This window comes from Phragmites australis, chromosome 3, assembly GCF_958298935.1.
Source record: "Phragmites australis chromosome 3, lpPhrAust1.1, whole genome shotgun sequence".
Lineage (NCBI taxonomy): Eukaryota > Viridiplantae > Streptophyta > Magnoliopsida > Poales > Poaceae > Phragmites > Phragmites australis.
Window position 1 is genome coordinate 46,249,084 of NC_084923.1, and position 16,271 is coordinate 46,265,354.

At 47.7% G+C, this 16,271-nt stretch overlaps 1 protein-coding gene across 1 annotated transcript; it reads left to right on the plus strand.

The window, feature by feature from the left end:
- Positions 1-370: 370 nt before the first annotated feature.
- Positions 371-14,122, plus strand: LOC133910784 (protein ESSENTIAL FOR POTEXVIRUS ACCUMULATION 1-like). Its single transcript, XM_062353055.1, has 9 exons — positions 371-464; positions 1,951-2,021; positions 2,625-3,458; positions 3,550-3,667; positions 3,748-3,810; positions 10,876-11,472; positions 11,579-13,276; positions 13,426-13,485; positions 13,610-14,122. Exons 1-9 carry the CDS (start codon positions 371-373, stop codon positions 13,948-13,950), a joined length of 3,876 nt encoding a protein of 1,291 aa, XP_062209039.1. The 3' UTR covers positions 13,951-14,122.
- Positions 14,123-16,271: the final 2,149 nt, after the last annotated feature.

The following is a 16,271-nucleotide window of genomic DNA, read 5'->3' on the forward strand; positions in this document are numbered from 1 at the left end:
CTACAGAGCCTTATAAACAGTAAATCGCTGCAGCATTTTACTACCGTAAATAATTGCAGGATCCTATTTATACAGACTCATATTACTGTGCATTTTCGCTGAAACTGGGGTTGTGTAAAGTTTCCTCATCGGCTGACTAGGAAATAGAAAATAATCCAAGGGCTGTTTGCAAAAGGTGCCACTTCACGGGAGAAGCAGCGCGTTGTACGCGATCCCACTTCCCACGTCTCCGTTCTTGCAGCCGCCTCGTTGAGCTCGTTAACCCACCGCCTGCCTCCTCTTCCACTTTGCTCTCGCTTCCTCTCCCCCTCCTCCGCCCCCTCGAAGACCCCAACCACTACTAGGATTTTGCACCGCCGTCGCCGCATCCATGGCCGTCGACGCCGACGCCGACGACCGCGATAATGCCGACCCGCCCCACTGCATCTCCGTCGACGCGCCTCCACCTCCCCATGACACCAAAGGTATCCTCCACTCCACTCCCCGCCCCACCCCACCCCTCCACCGCACTTGCCCTACTCGCCGCGTCGTCTCGATCAGGCGCTTTTGCTGAAGCGCTGACGCTAGCCCTAGCTTGGTGGGTTGGTTTGATTTTCCTTTATCGGCTTGTTGGTCGATCTCTGCGACCGGCGTGCGCCTCCGTGTGTCCCGGTTTGCGCGCCGTTTCTGGGGCTTGTGGGTTTTGCGGGGTTTGGGTGGCGTGGACGTGGAGCAAAGTGGTGAGCATGCGATGCCGGTTGGGGTTTTCTGTTGTTTCGTAGATTAGCGCTTGTGGTTTGTGTCATACTCAAAAGGAGTTTGCGTTGATCGCTTGTGGGTGATCGACTGATCACTTGTGTTTTAGTTTGCCGAACAGGTGTGTCAGTAGTAAAGCCACTCCGTTGTGCTTTGAATTGGTTAGAATTGATGCAATGCTATCATGCTAGTTTTCTCGGTATTTATAATTTTGTTTGCCAAGCATCGATCGCTGTTGATGGTTACATACGGAGCGTTAGTGTTGACTGCTCAGTGGCATTTGATATAATCTAGATTGTTTGGTCTTTAGGAGCTGTTTCATGGAGATGTTAGATTTCGTTGGTAATCACTATCAGGTGCTCTTTTGGTAGGTCATTAACTGTTTATTGATAGATCAACTCTGTTGTACATTTGTACCTGCTCTGCTTGTGATGGTCACATTCTTCGTTGCTGTTTCATTAGTCAAATGTCTTCTGTTTGTTGTCGTTTGCATACATTGAAGATATGTCTAAATGCATTTCCAGCACAGTGATTCGAGTGACTTTGTTGTGACTTGCCAATGCTTTTGCTTTTAAGTTGCAAGCATGGTATCACCGTCTACTTACGTCCTTGTTATGCTGCAGCAATCTGTGCTATGGAATCCTTCAGTGATGCTGGTCACTGCAGTGTTTCGGAATACCATTTTCGTTAGATCCACTGTTTACTAATCATGATGTTGTGACCAAGATAGCTTAAGCTACAGTTACTGATTTATAGCGAAGAGAGCTTGTGATGAAACTACTGTCAGAAGTTCACGTGTTTCTTCCTTCAAAACGACAAAGTTGGTAAATATTTGCTTTAGTTACTTGCTACAAGCTTGATTTTTAGTGTGATCGCAACAACAACAACAGCCTTTGTCCCAAGCAAGTTGGGGTAGGCTAGAGATGAAACCCACAACATCACACTAAATATTTGCTTTAGTGTGATCACAATCTCGCAGTATTGCATAAAAGATGATGTAACCTCGACCCTCTGTAATTCTGTTACAGTTACAGATGCGTGAATTCTCTGGTTTTTTTTTTTGTACTTATGATATTTCTGTTTTGCTACGGAACGGCCTTCCTTGTTTGTGCATAAGCGAACTGTTTGCTGACGGAATATTGGTATTTATTTTCTGATATTTCTGAACACCACAATGATTTTGCCCTTGTTTATGATATTATTTTGTTTTTGCAGACAAATCAGGCCTGGATAGCAACAGGTCACTCTCTCCTCAGCCGCTTCAGCCAAAACTGGGGGAAAGTAAGGTTAGGCCAGTCACTAGACAAGTAGACATGAGTTCTTGGACATCACATATTCTTTTAATCTCTATCATCTAGGTATCAATCAGTATAAGCAGCGGAGGATAGTTACACTGCTACAGTAGAGTTAGCAATTAGCATGGCACTCACACTTAGGATATGCAAGTGGGTCAACCAATGGGTACCCACCGACCCACTCTAGTTCATTTGGCCTTTAAATCTAAGCAAGAAAATGAACTAGCAATTAGGTGGAAGTACATTCCTAGTTGGTTGGCGTGGGTTTTACACAAAAAAAAGTTGAATTGCATCCCTACTCACTGTGTGCACTCTTGGGTAGGGGTTCTTGTTACAGCTCAAATTTTAATTATCCATTATTCAATGGAGTTTTTGAGTTGCAGTCTCTCTTCCTTTCTTACAAAGATCTTATGGAGCCTAGCTAGGTAAATTTCTGTAGGTCCATACCAGTTCCTTTTGCTGGCTCTGCCCTTTATAACACTATCAATAGTGGATCGTAGAGTTATAGAATTTACTCTAGATAGATCCTACCCTCAGATAGATGTTGCTGTTTAATGATGCATTCTATATTTGATGTTCATTTGTTTGTTGCAGGAGCCTGGTTCACATGGTATCCACTCTGATTCTGTCAGCACATCAGGGAATTGTGAAGAAAGGAACAATGCTGCCAAGAAAAGAGATGTTTTCAGGCCTTCTGTGTTTGGCAGAGAAGCTGGCCACCATGATCGTTGGTGCAATGACGACATGGAACCAAATTCAGATTTCAACCGAAATCGATGGAGGGAAACGGAGAAGGAACACAGTTCCACTAATAAGGAGGGTTATGACCAACGCCGTGATAACAAGTGGAATCCTCACTGGGGTCCCAGTGGCAAAGGTTCTGAAAATTGGCGTGATAGGTTGACAGATTCAGGTAAATGGAATGATGCTTCCTGTGAAAAAGGTTTCTCTCACAATACAGGTCATGGACAAGATGGTAACAGTACTGAGAAGGAGACTGTGAGGGATGGTAATATTTCTCGATCATGGAACTCCAGCTATTTTGCGAACTATGGCACAGGAGGTACATCTCATCATCTTTCCCGTGCTCCACATAAGCCATTTGATTCATTTGGATACAGTAGAGTGAGGCATGAAAGTGAGAACACAAACTTTACAAGTTCTCGTGGAAGGTTTACACCTGGTGCAAGCAGAGTCAATAATGGATCTTCACGTCCATTCCACATTGGTATATTTTCCGACAGGCCTGGTGGTTCATGTAGAGATCTTTCTGTGCGATATAGTAGGATGAAATTGCTTGAAATTTACAGAACAACTGATGTTAGAAACTTCGTAATTCTGTTAAATGACACGGAGGAAATCTCTTCACTGTGGCAAGAAGACCCTGTGGAGCCTTTAGCTCTTGTTGCTCCTAATGCTGAAGAAGCGGTAATTTTTACTAATATTTTGTCTCAACTGGCATAGGAAGATCTTGATATAATAAGATCCCCTAATCTTTCAATTTTCCTTGTGCTAATAGGCTCTTTTGAAAGGAATTGACAGAGGAGATATCACAAACAGTGGGGTACAAGCTTGCAAAGATGGCTCTGTTGGAGAAAGTAATCAAGATATGATACCATCAGAGCAATCGAAATTAGGTGAAAAACTACTCATGACTTTTGTTATCAAATCTGCAGAAGCTCTTCAATTGTTGATTCTTTTTGCTCTCTTTATCCAGGTGGAAGAGATCAGGCAGGAAGCAATGAAGATTACAATTGTGAAATGAGTGACAATATCAGAGGTATGTAGTAGAGCACCTCGTGCAGGCAATTGTGAATTTAATATTTAGTTAGTATCATCTTCCCATTTGATGTTTTTCCCAGTACTGCATAACAATTTTAATTTGATGAGTTCTATATTCAACCGTTTCATGGAACTTAGGTGTATTCGTATCAACAGCCATATATTCATGCTCGAGAGTAGTTGACTCCTAAAAAATTACTAACAAAAAATACCTTTCTGAATGTACCCAGCAGTCAGCAGAACATTTTATCAGGTTCCTTGGCTGTTACGACCAGTTAAACCTGATAGCTGATAACCACATGTATCCTTATAGAAATAGTCAAAAGGAATAATATTTATGCAGGCTTTGATATACTTTTTTTTTTCGAACACGCAGGAGATCTGCGTATCATTTCATTAAGAGAGAGAATAAAAAGGTGCAGGGTGTTAGGGAAAAAACCTCAACACCCAAAACACCCGGGTCTTACAAGACAAAAACACAAACACCGCCCAAACTCACCCACCCTGAACACACTAATGTGCCAGCACTATCACCCTAGCCAAGAACTCATGAAGTTTGGAAGCTCCTGCTAAGCACCAAAGGGCACCCTCGCTAGCAATAGCTTGAAGAACATCAGCCACGCTCGGGGTAGCACCATTAAACACACAGTTGTTTCTATGCTTCCAAATCTCCCATGCAACCAAGATAACTAAAGAATTGAGACCCTTCTTCTCGTTCTTAGACAGTCCTCCCACCGTCCTTGACCACCATCTAATAAAACTAGTAGTGTCTTGGCTTGGCAAATTTGAAGAAAACCCAAGCTGTTGGAGAACCAAATACCAAACTTGCCGGCTGAACACACAAGTTAATAGGATGTGATTAATAGTCTCCTCGGTTTGATCACAAAGGGGGCATGCAGCCGGGTGTTGTAACCCACGTTTGGCAAGCCGTTCCGCTGTCCAACAGCGATTCTGGGTTGCAAGCCAAATAAAAAATTTGCACTTCAAAGGCGCCCAGCTCTTCCAAATTTTCCTCCAAGGGGCAAACTTTACTGTCCCAACAAAGAAGGCCTCATAAGCAGACTTAGTGGAATACACTCCAGAGTTTGAGAGTTTCCAAACCTGCTGATCAGGAATATCAACCTGAAGGACCACCCCATCCATTAAGTCCCAAACCCGAAGATACTCTACAATAACCTGCACCGTCAACGGCCCTTTAATGTCTGTGATCCATTTTTGATTAGCTAAGGCTTGGGCCACCGTACACTGCCTAACAATCCTTTTGGCAATCATGTTATATAAATTAGGGGCTATCTCACTGACAGATTTCCCCTGTAACCATCTGTCCTTCCAGAACAAAATAGATTGCCCATCCCCAACACGTGACTCCATCGTCATACTGAATAACTCCCAAGCCCTGCCAGGCACCCGCACGGGTAGACCTTGCAAAGCCCGAGCACTATCTGTCCTCTGAAGCCAGAGCCAACGTATCCGAAGTGCCCAACTCATATACTCCAAATTAAGCACTCCCAAGCCGCCATAAGCAAGAGGCCGACACACTCTATTCCAAGCGACCATACAGTTGCCACCATTAGCCTTTTCCTGCCCAGACCATAAGAAACCTCTCCTTTTTTTGTCAATAGCTTTGACCACCCATTTTGGGAGATCCATTGCGATCATGAGATAAATCGGTATAGTTGAAAGCACTACTCGCACCGATATTAGACGATCGGCCCTATTCATGAGCTAGGCCTTCCACAAAGGGAGATCATCTGCTACTCTGTCAATGAGGACTAGAAAATCCGCTTTAGATGGCTTCTTAACACTTAAAGGAAGACCCAAATAAGAGCAAGGGAACTCCTTCAACTCACAAGGCAACGAGTTAGCAATCACTTGTAGCTCATCATCAGAACACCCAATGGGAGTAACCGAGCTCTTCTGCATATTTGTAACTAACCCTGAAGCATGACCAAAGATATCCAAAATATTCCTGATGACCGAAAGGTCATTAACTGTTGGTCTAGAGAAAAGGACCACATCATCTGCATAGAAAGAACACCGCTGTTGTGTCTGTCGGACTGCTAGTGGCTGCAACCAACCCTCATTACCCACTTGGCTGACAAGCGAGTTCAGCACATCCATGACCAAAATAAATAGCATTGGCGAAAGCGGATCTCCTTGCCGAAGTCCCCGCCTGTGAAAGATCACCTCTCCTGGCACACCATTAACTAAAACCCGAGTAGAAGAGGTAGAAAAAATCGTGCATAGAAGGTTGCACCAATGGCGACCAAAGCCCAAATGCTTCATAACTTCCAAAAGGAAAGGCCAGGAGACCGAATCAAACGCCTTCGAAATATCCAGCTTAAGCAGAACATGAGGTTCCTTCTTTGCATGTAAACACTTGGCCATTTGCTGCACTAGGAAGAAATTATCATGAATACTTCTTCCTTTAATAAAGGCACTCTGATTGACTGAAACCATGTTAGGCAGAAGCGGAGCAAGACGATTGGCTAGCATCTTCGTGACCAATTTCGCAAAGCTATGAATGAGACTTATCGGGCGAAAATCTTTGACCCGACACGCATCCACTTTCTTGGGCAGCAGGGTTATGAAAGCCGAATTCAAAAGCTTAAATTTGGAAACACGCCCTTGCTGAACTGCCGAAAGAGCTAACAAGATATCTCCTTTGATAATCCCCCAACAAGTCTGGTAAAAGCGGCCTGTAAACCCATCTGGCCCTGGGGCCTTGTCAGACGGCAAGGCCTTAATGGTGGCCCAAACCTCATCTTCAGTGAAGGGCTCATCAAGAGCCAAGAGATCATACTGATGATTATGAAAAACTGAGAGATCCAACGAGAAGTTCCTCTCATGAGCCGACCCAAGAAGATCATAGAAAAAATCAAACACCACCTCCTGCTTCTCCTCTTGTGAAGTGATGACCCGATCATCCACCATAAGTTTAGCAATGAAGTTCTTCCTCTTGCGATATCGAGAATGATGATGAAAAAAGGAAGTATTAGCATCACCTTCCCTAAGATAAGTAATTCGAGACCGTGATCGCGCAATAGTGCGCTCCAGAGAAGCCAAGCCTAGACAATGCAACTTCAATTTCATCCTTAACCAATTTTCCCCCACAGAAAGAGACCTACAATCCCTGGCAATCTCAATGCGGTGAAGAATCTCTTTGGCCATGGCGAGCTGAACTTTAACATTACCCACTGTTTTTTGACTCCAACTATGCAACCCTTTACTCAAACGCTGGAGTTTTAGAAAGAGCCGCTCCCCTGGGCAAGAGCAATGTAATGGGGCATCCCAGCTGTGTTGCACTGCTTCCTGAAACCCCTGCACTTTGGGCCAAAAACTTTCAAAATGGAACCTCCTCTTTCCCCGAATGTTCGCCCGCAGCCCTAACAATAAAGGGCAAGGGTCTGAGACAATCGAAGCCGAACTCTGAAGAAGAGAATCAGGAAAGATATCCTCCCAATCCGGACAACAGAAAACTCTATCCAGTCGTACCAACGTAGGAGAAACACGCTCATTTGACCAAGTATATTTACGACCATGCAGCGGAATCTCCACAAGACCGACATCATCCAGGAACCTCCTGAAGCGGCCCATCATAGCCCTGTTCAGATTGCAGTTGTTTTTATCCGCTGCCTGATAAATGAGGTTAAAATCCCCAGTAATCAACCAAGGACCGGTACACACGGCCCGAATATCTCTCAAATCCTGCAAGAAAGCAACCTTGTCTTCATCCTCCTGTGGACCATAAACCCCTGAGAACCACCAATTACGACCCTCTTGTTGAATAAACTGAACAGACACAGAGTAGAGATCCACCCTGCTAGTCAAAGCCTGACAAACCGAGCTCTTCCAAGCCACAAGAATACCCCCTCTTGTCCCCACTGCTGGCAGGACCACATGTTTATCAAAATTGGACCCAAAAACTGAAAGGAACAACTGTCTTGTCATGTTAGCCACCTTAGTCTCCTGCAAGCACACAATGTCCGCATTCGAAGAAAGGATCACATCACGAACGGAATTACGCCTGTCGGTGCTATTCAGCCCTCGGGCGTTCCAAATCAAAATATTGGAAGGATTCATTGATAACAAGAGAGACGAACGACCAAAACAAACAACAAATTAAACTGATACAGAACCACCCTCTGCAAAAGTTTGGCTACCGTCATCCCAACTCCACCCAAAAATTGCAGCCAAGGCAGCTAGATGTCCTTCCACGAGTGGTTTGTCAAAAAGCTTGCTATAACTGTCTTGTGCTTGTTGGGAAATTCTCTCGTTCTCAGTCGCAAAGCCCAAACAGCGCATCACCCTTTTTTGAGCATCATTGATGACCGGTTCCGGCGAACATGGATTAGCTCCCGCGAGGCAGCGGCTGCGGCGAGGAAGGGATCCCTGTGGGGGCGCCTTCAACCTTCTCTTGTGTTGCGGAAGAGGAGTGTGACATTCCTGACTAGTCTGGCAGCGAAAGGTTGCACCGTCAGCTGCAGCGTCGCCGCTGACTGAGCCGATGCCGCCAAAGCAAGCTGCGTCGCCGCCGGGGAGTCTTGTGTTGCTGCCGGCTGTAACGTTGCCACCGGGCAGCGCTGCCCCTTGTTTACCAAGGGCAACGCCCCAGGCGGATGCATCGATCCCGATGTTTGTGAAGAAGCTGACCGCAGCAGGGTGTCGAACACCCCACGACGACCTTGTCGCCGAGCATAGACGAACAGAAGTGGACGATCTGCATCCCTCTGAGTTGTAAGTGCTTCCTGTTCCAGGAGTTCATCCGTGACGGGCTCAACATCCGGCCCACCTACGTGATCCAGGAGAACATCCGTCACGTGTCCAACATCCGGAGACTGGGTCGTATCTGCCTTATCCACACCAAACTCCACCGAGCCGTGAAGCCGGCCCAAAGCAGGAGCTAGGCCCATGTCGCAACCAGGAAGGGGAGTAGAGGGAATACTCGCCGCTTCTAGTGGCGCCGTCTCGCCAACCGTCTCCTGGGAATCGGGAACAGTGGCATGCAAACTTGATGGGGAAACACAAACGTCACCATGCAGCGATGTCTCGGGGCACTCCTTTGACGGCACGAGCTCCGCTTCTTCGCATCTGGCCGCCACTTGTCCGCCTAACATTGGCCCCAGTCGCGCATGCACCGAGAGCCGAGGCGCCCCTCCTCGACCTTCATCATCATCTCTATCATTACGAGCGGCGTTTCTGCGTCGCCGTCGCCGTCTTTTGCGGCGGCCATCACTGTCACCAGCCGGAGGAGGAGAAGGAGGGGACTTCTCGTCCATCGACGGCTGGGGGATTGCCACAACGTCGATCTTGATAGGGTACGCCAGTGCCCGCCTAACCCACGGCATCTCCTCTACGTCCACTGGCGGCTCCACAATAAGGAGGTCCATCGCCGGCGGAACGAGATTGGGGTCAACACACCACGCCGTCAGCTGGAACACATCCCGTCGATTAGCCGTGGCACCATGAACCTCCTGAATCCAACAGCTATCGTCTAGCAGATGTTTCACCGTCTCCAAATCCCACGCATGCGGGGGAATTCCACGAACACTGATGTCGACCGCGTGCATCGTTACTGCCCCTGACGAGGCAACGAACCTGGTCCATTTCTTGAAGAAAAGCCTGAAGGATGTTGAGATGATAGGGCAGCCACTATCAAACACCCTTTCCGCTGCCGCTACATCTGGTAGAACAAGAAGGAAGCCTTCCATCCCACATCGTAGCAGCTCCATTGAACTTGGCTGAAAATCATGAGCTCTGCACACCTCCTGGACAATTGCCTCGTCGGGGTTAGGAGGCAAGGTGCCAACCACTACCACCGACAGGGCGCGTCGCAGGTCATCCTCCATGCGTGTAATGTTGTGCGTCCTTTCGATGACACACCTTGGTCTGGGCGGTCGGCTGCCGGAGCTGTTAGTGGCCTGAGAGCCAGCTGTTTGCACCGAAGGGGCATCATGGCCAAAACCCTCCACAAACGGCCGACGAGGACCATCACCTCCACCGCCGTCCCCAGCGGCTTGCCTCTTGCGTACCCAACGTTGAGACCTTCCATCCTGGCCACCGCTATTGCCTCCGGCCAGGCTACCGGTGGTTGCATCAGCCATGGAGGGGGCGGCTTCCAAGGAAGCCGGCATCCCACCCAGGTGAAGCCACACCGATCCCTTTTGAAGAGGCAGACAAGGTTGCGCTGGCCTGAGACGTCGCGGGCAGCTGTAAGAGCGGTGGCCGATGTTCTGGCAGATGAAACAGCGAGGGCCGCGCCGGCAATCTGCCGCGCGGTGGAGCATGGAAAAACAGTTGAAGCAGCGCCCCCGCAGGTCGACCGGCACAGGCCTGGGCTGACGCGGCTGCCGACGGCGAGGCGACTTCCTAGCTCCCACACGAACCCAGCCCTCGTCGACAGGTATTTGCCCACTGAACCCGTCAATCGACTTGGTGGCCACCGGCGAGGCCACCACCGGTGCCACCGACGAGGGCAGCACCGACGTCGCCGCAGAGGCTGCAGGGGAAGGCGCTGCTGGGATAAGGGTGTTCGCCGCCGACAGAAGGACTTCCTTGTAGGACAACGGCTCTGGATCACCGGACGGCGGGCTCGACTCACGCCATCGCTGGGACTTGGAGCGGCCACAGGAAGGAAACAAGGGTGGTGAGGAAACTGACGCAAGAGGGGAGCAAGTTGCCGGCCTGGAAGGCACCGGCAGGAGTTGCCGCCGGGGCAGGAGTTGCCGCCGGTGTGGGGCTGGTGGAAAGGGGTGCATCAGGGGGAGAGGAAGGGACGGGAGAGGAGAGGACGCACATGTCTTGTAGCCCTCCTCGGCTTTGATATACTTAAGATTGTATCCGTGGATAGTACCCAAATCTAGTGAATTTGTTTCCTTCAATTTATTTGTTCTGAAGTTTCAGCTTTAGCCTATATTATTATTATTCATTTTGGTGCATTTTGCCTGCATCTCTGATCCTTGGCGCCTTTGAAATCGTAGCCATGGTGTTATGCAGTAGTGTTATCACATAGTTTTGTTGTCCCCTATTTGTTAAATCTACTATCTGTTGTTCTTTTTTCTAGGAATTCCCAGGTATGCTGATTTGTGTGAGCCCTTGAAGCCTGATAAATCTACCTACACTGCTCCACAAAATTCTCAGCCTATTGGGGAACGTATCCATGGACCAACTACTGAATTCAGACAGCAGTACAATGTCTTGGATCAAGGAAGTAAAATTGGTGGAATGGTTGGTGTAGGTGACATTGTCAGTCCTATGCAACCTCATCCAGAAAACCTTTCTTTATACTACAAAGATCCACAAGGGCAAACCCAAGGTCCTTTTCCTGGATCTGACATCATTGGTTGGTTTGACACTGGTTTTTTTGGTATTGATTTGCTAGTCCGTGTTGCAAGTGCTCCCCTTGATGCTCCTTTCTTATTACTTGGGGATATCATGCCACACTTACGAGCAAAGGCAAGGCCGCCTCCAGGATTCAGCACTGTCAAATCAAGTAGTATGCCAGAGCCCTCACATTTAGGATCAGCTTATCTTGGGATATCTGATTATGTGTCCGCAGACAGGAACGATAATGTAACTGAAGCTGAAAACTGCTTTCTGGAGTCTCCTATGTCTAGTAGCACCCAGAATCCCAGAGCAGAAACTAACACTGTTACTGGAGGTTTGTTTCTCAGCAAGATCGTTCTTTGTGTATTTCATGACATTTTCATCTCTATCTGTATATGTTGTGACAGTCATAACTTGATGCCATTTTCTTTTAAATTCAGGTATAAATGAATGGAGCAACAATACATTTGGCAACATTTTTGTTTGTGGCGGTGAGAATGGGAATGGCATAAATTATCTTGTAGCAGAAAAAGGACTGTTAGAGAGAGAAAATCCTTTGCAAACAGAAGGTGATGTAGTATCAGTTGCACAAGCACAAAAGAAGGATACAGTCCAGTCTACTTCACACTCAACATTGTTCCCTCAAATGGTTGACCCATCAAGTGAAGCTCTCGAATCTCAGAATGCTGACCTTCTCTCAATGCTGCTTTCCGCAGAAAAATATCATGCACCTGTTGCTAATTCTGGATTGTCACTTTGGTCAAATAGCGTCGAGTCTGGAAATCTGCATGCTGGTGTGTGCAGTGATCTCACTCCAGGGGTACTAAATGTGCACCACAACCTGCATAATCCTCAGCAAGTATGTATTGATGTTCAACAACGTTACTCCATAACACAGAATCAATCAACTTTGGCTTGTTTGAATTCAGAAATCATGCAGCCAGAGAAGTTTCTCGGTGAAATATCTCAGGATCCTCAGTCGTTAAATATATTGCAACAACAGTATCCGGTATCACAGCTACAGTGTCAATCTCAACGCTCTCTATCGAACAACATGCTACAGCCCAGGCAGCAGGAGCAGCAACAGCAGCATCAGCAAGAACATCTTTCTCAGGTTCTACCTCATTGTCGTTCCACCCAGCAACTTGATGATGCTTCTTATCGGCCAAAGCATAGTTCATTGTCATCGGGTGATTCTTTGAAGCTTTGTCTTCAAAGAACACAAGAGATTCTTGAAGTTGCTCGGAAGTTACCTGGTCATGGTATGCATGAGATACAACTACCTAGCCATGCAAGCGCAAAATTAAGAGGCACAGAGGTCATTGGTTTCTTAGAAAGTCAGGCTGCTGCTCTACCATTGCCCCATGAAATGACTGGCCATACACCTTGGAAAAAATGTTCTGCTAGCCTTGCACAACAGGGAAAAGGCTTTGCAAACGTTGTTGCTCCTTCAGGAAAAGAAAGTACTGCAGATTCACCATTTAAGAAAACTCTGAGTTCTGGATCTACTGAAAATATATTGTCTCATATCTCCAGTCAAGTCCATGAAATGGAAATTTCCTCGACCAAACCTCATCCATGGAAACCTGCTCCAGGTGTTAAGCCTATATCACTGTTGGAAATTCAAGCTGAGGAACAACTGAAAACACATGGGAAACTGGCAACTACAGCAGCCTCTCCAGTGTCATCTATTCCTTGGACTAGCTTGGCAAAAAATTCTGAGCAACAATTTGATGATGTCGCTAAATCCATGGGTGATCAGGAAAATGTCAATATATCAAGGAGCAGGAGAAGTCAGCTGCATAATTTGTCGGGGGAAGTACTGGCAAAGTCGAATGATATAGATGCTGCTATCATAGATAATGCCGATTGTTCATCTTTTCCTCCTCTGGCACCTTACCTTGCTCAGTCTGATGCTAAATCTCTTGATGATAGTGATTTCATTGAGGTTAAGGACTCCAAGAAGAAAAGGAATAAGGCAGATAAATCAAAAGGTTCTGCAATTAAAGCTCCAGCACCACTTGGTTTGTTTGATCCTTCAGTGATGTCTGTGGCTATCGAAAAGGGAAAACCTGGCAAGCAGGTCCAGCGAGAAAAATACGTATTTCCATCTCAGTCAAGTGGTCTATCTCAAAGAGGTGCAATCATGCTATAAACTTTTGATTTGCGTACCAAATTAACATAAACATTTGATTTTTTTCTCATTTTTAGTTTTATCTTTTGATTTACCATTTCTCAGAATTTTCCTTTCTTTCAATATTTGTTTCTAATGAATCTTGTTCCGCAGAGGCAATGGACTTCAGGGAATGGTGTGAAAATGAGTGGGCCAAACTCACTGGAACAAACGGTAGTGAACTTTATTATTGCTGTCTTGTAAATTCTCAACATTTTTTCCCTTTTAGAATCTCTTGCAGCGAGGTGTGGAGCTCCCTTTTAACTAGCACTAATTTTCATTCTATTTCCCTACACAGATATAAGTTTTCTGGAGTTCTGCATAAAGCAGCCAGCTTCAGAAGCAGAAATGCTCCTCATGGAGAACATTGGCTCTCGTGACCACAGTCACAACTTTATTGACAAGTTCCTTAGCTACAAGGCCTTTCTGTCAGCAGATGTCATTGACATGGCCTTCCGAGGTCCTATTTCCGGTAAACCGCACGCGGATAGTGCAGGGCCTGGAATGACTGGGATCGAGCAGGGTGATGGAGGGAAGAAGAAAGGGAACAAACGGGAAAAGGTGGGCTCATCAGTTTTGGGGTTCAAGGTTCTGAGCAACCGTATCATGATGGGTGAGATCCTGCGTGCAGATGACTAGGTGGTGCTAAGGGGACTTGTATACAGTTGACCGAATTTGACGGCCACCGATTCGTTTACATATGTACATAGCTTACACTTGTCATTACTCTTAAGCGGGCCCTTTTTTCCATTGGACATCAGCATTTTACGTATGGTTATCAGTAGAGAAGATGGTCACTGTCACTCACACTTGCGTCGTTGGCTGAAACGACGGTATTTGAAATTATGAAACTGACAACAGATTTGGTCATCAATAGACTTGGCTGTAACTCTTTTGTGGCTGGGCTGGATTTGTGAAACCTATACTGGAGTCTGGAGCTCCCAGAATCACTGGAAACCATCAGGTTTCATACTTTCATTTACAGCATGGAATACTGCAATGCCGAGATTGTACCACTCTGAAAGCAGGTTTAGATTTTCTCCAGTGTTTATATCTTCTTGAAATTTCCAATTGTTTTTTACCATTCAATTACATAATAATGAGACATTACCAAACCATAAACATTACACTGGTATGGCTGAATCACTGATGCAAACACCCTACTGCAAGGCAAAGTACAAAAGCAGCAGTAGTAAAGAACATTACTATTGTTTCAAACCCTGTCGCCGACTGACAAGTAGAAGAAAGGAGCAAGCAGAATACCGGGGACCATGCACGAGACGACGAACAGGAATGCTATTGCTAAGTCTGCCAGGTCCGTCGACTCCGAGCAACGCCGTGGCTCGGGTGGTGCCTCGGCGCACGCCAGCGCAGCTGGGCCCGCGCCGCGATCGCCTACGCGTCCGGCATGGGCGGTGGCACTGGGCGCGGACGTGGCACGGCGAGTGACGGCGCCGCGTTGGCGTTGCCCTGCAACGCCGCGCCGGCCTGCATGGCCCCAGTGGACAAGGCCACGGTCCGGCGCTGCCTGACGGTGCTGTGCGACGCCGCCTCGGATTCTTTGGCTGCCACTGGGACCTCCGATGCCTTGGCTGCCCTTACGGCGGCCTCCGCCGGCCGCACCATCTTCCGCTTCAGCTCCCCAGCTACGCCATCACCAGCCGCTCCATCTCCTCCAGTGCCAGCTTCCCCTCCGGAGCCGCGGGCGCCCTGAACTGGGCTTCCATCGGATGCGCATAGCTCCTCGCTGAACTTCTAGGGCTCGTTGCAATGGCAGACGCGTCGGACGCCTCTTCGGTTTCGCTGGCCGTGCCGTTCAGCTCGGCGTTGTGGCCGTGCACGTTGACGTCCTCACTACCGGTCTCGTTCTCGGCCGCATCAGAGCTCTCAGTGTCGACGCACTTGCCTCCGCGACCGGGGGCTCCTCCTCGGCGTCGCTGGCAGCATGCCGTTGTGGCCGTCTCCCTTGACATAATCGCTTGGAACGAGCCCTCTCGATGAGGCCGGCAGCATCACCTCCGCCGATCTGCACCGTCCGCCCTCGCCTTCCATGTCACTGGAGGCAGTGTCGCTGCCGTCGAGGACGCGCACCACGTCGCCATCGTGGTCGCTGTCGCCGACGAGGACCCACTCGTCCATGAGTTGGACTTTCTCCAGGCTTAAGTCCCTCTCCAGCGAGCAAATTTATCGTACGGTTTGCATAGAGTAAGTTGTCGTCTTTATCTCCTACTGTAGGTTGTTGCTGGTTAGCTAGAGTGTATATCGGGCCCTTTTTCCGGCTTGAATATAGGATAATTAATCATCAAATATACAAGTAAACCCATCATGATAAATTAGGGTGATGCTATTTATTATACACCTTTTTTTTTTTCAGACGATCAATATCAACCATCAAATGATCAAACAGGTGTGCTTATTTCTTTCTCCTCCGGCCACCGGTTCTTCCTCCTCCCGCTCGCCCTGCACCGGCTGTAGTGCTCCCCCACCCCACCCGCCTCCATCCATCTCTGGCGACTCTCCCGTCACTAGATCCACGCCCACCGTCCATCACCGTCGGGCTCCCCCACCGCCAACCCTGCTCACCACCCGCCTACCGCCACCAGCACCAGCACCGGCACCGCTGCCGTCGCCTTACCGCCCACTGCCCTAGCCTCCCTCTAAATCCGGCACTCCGAACCACTCCATTATGAAAAACCCCTTCCCTAATCCAGCGGCGACTGTTCACACACTTGAAATGCAGGAAGCGTGAATAAATTAATAACATACCCTAACTAACAATGAGCCAAATTAATTCACCATAGCTTGATCGATTGTAACAATATCGTAGCATCGAGTTGCATAACAATTGATGAGATAACACTTCTGATAATTTTCTGAACCACAACGAAAACAAACTCATAATAGGGCATCATCGATTGACATAAAGAATATTCATTGTTTCGGACTGTGATGACTAAAAG

Coding starts and splice junctions, on each gene's coding strand:
- LOC133910784 (XM_062353055.1), top strand. CDS start 371: ATGGCCGTCGACGCCGACGCCGACGACCGCGATAATGCCGACCCGCCC. Junction 3,668..3,747: donor ATCAGAGCAATCGAAATTAG/GTGAAAAACTAC, acceptor CTCTTTATCCAG/GTGGAAGAGATCAGGCAGGA. Junction 13,486..13,609: donor CAAACTCACTGGAACAAACG/GTAGTGAACTTT, acceptor TTCCCTACACAG/ATATAAGTTTTCTGGAGTTC.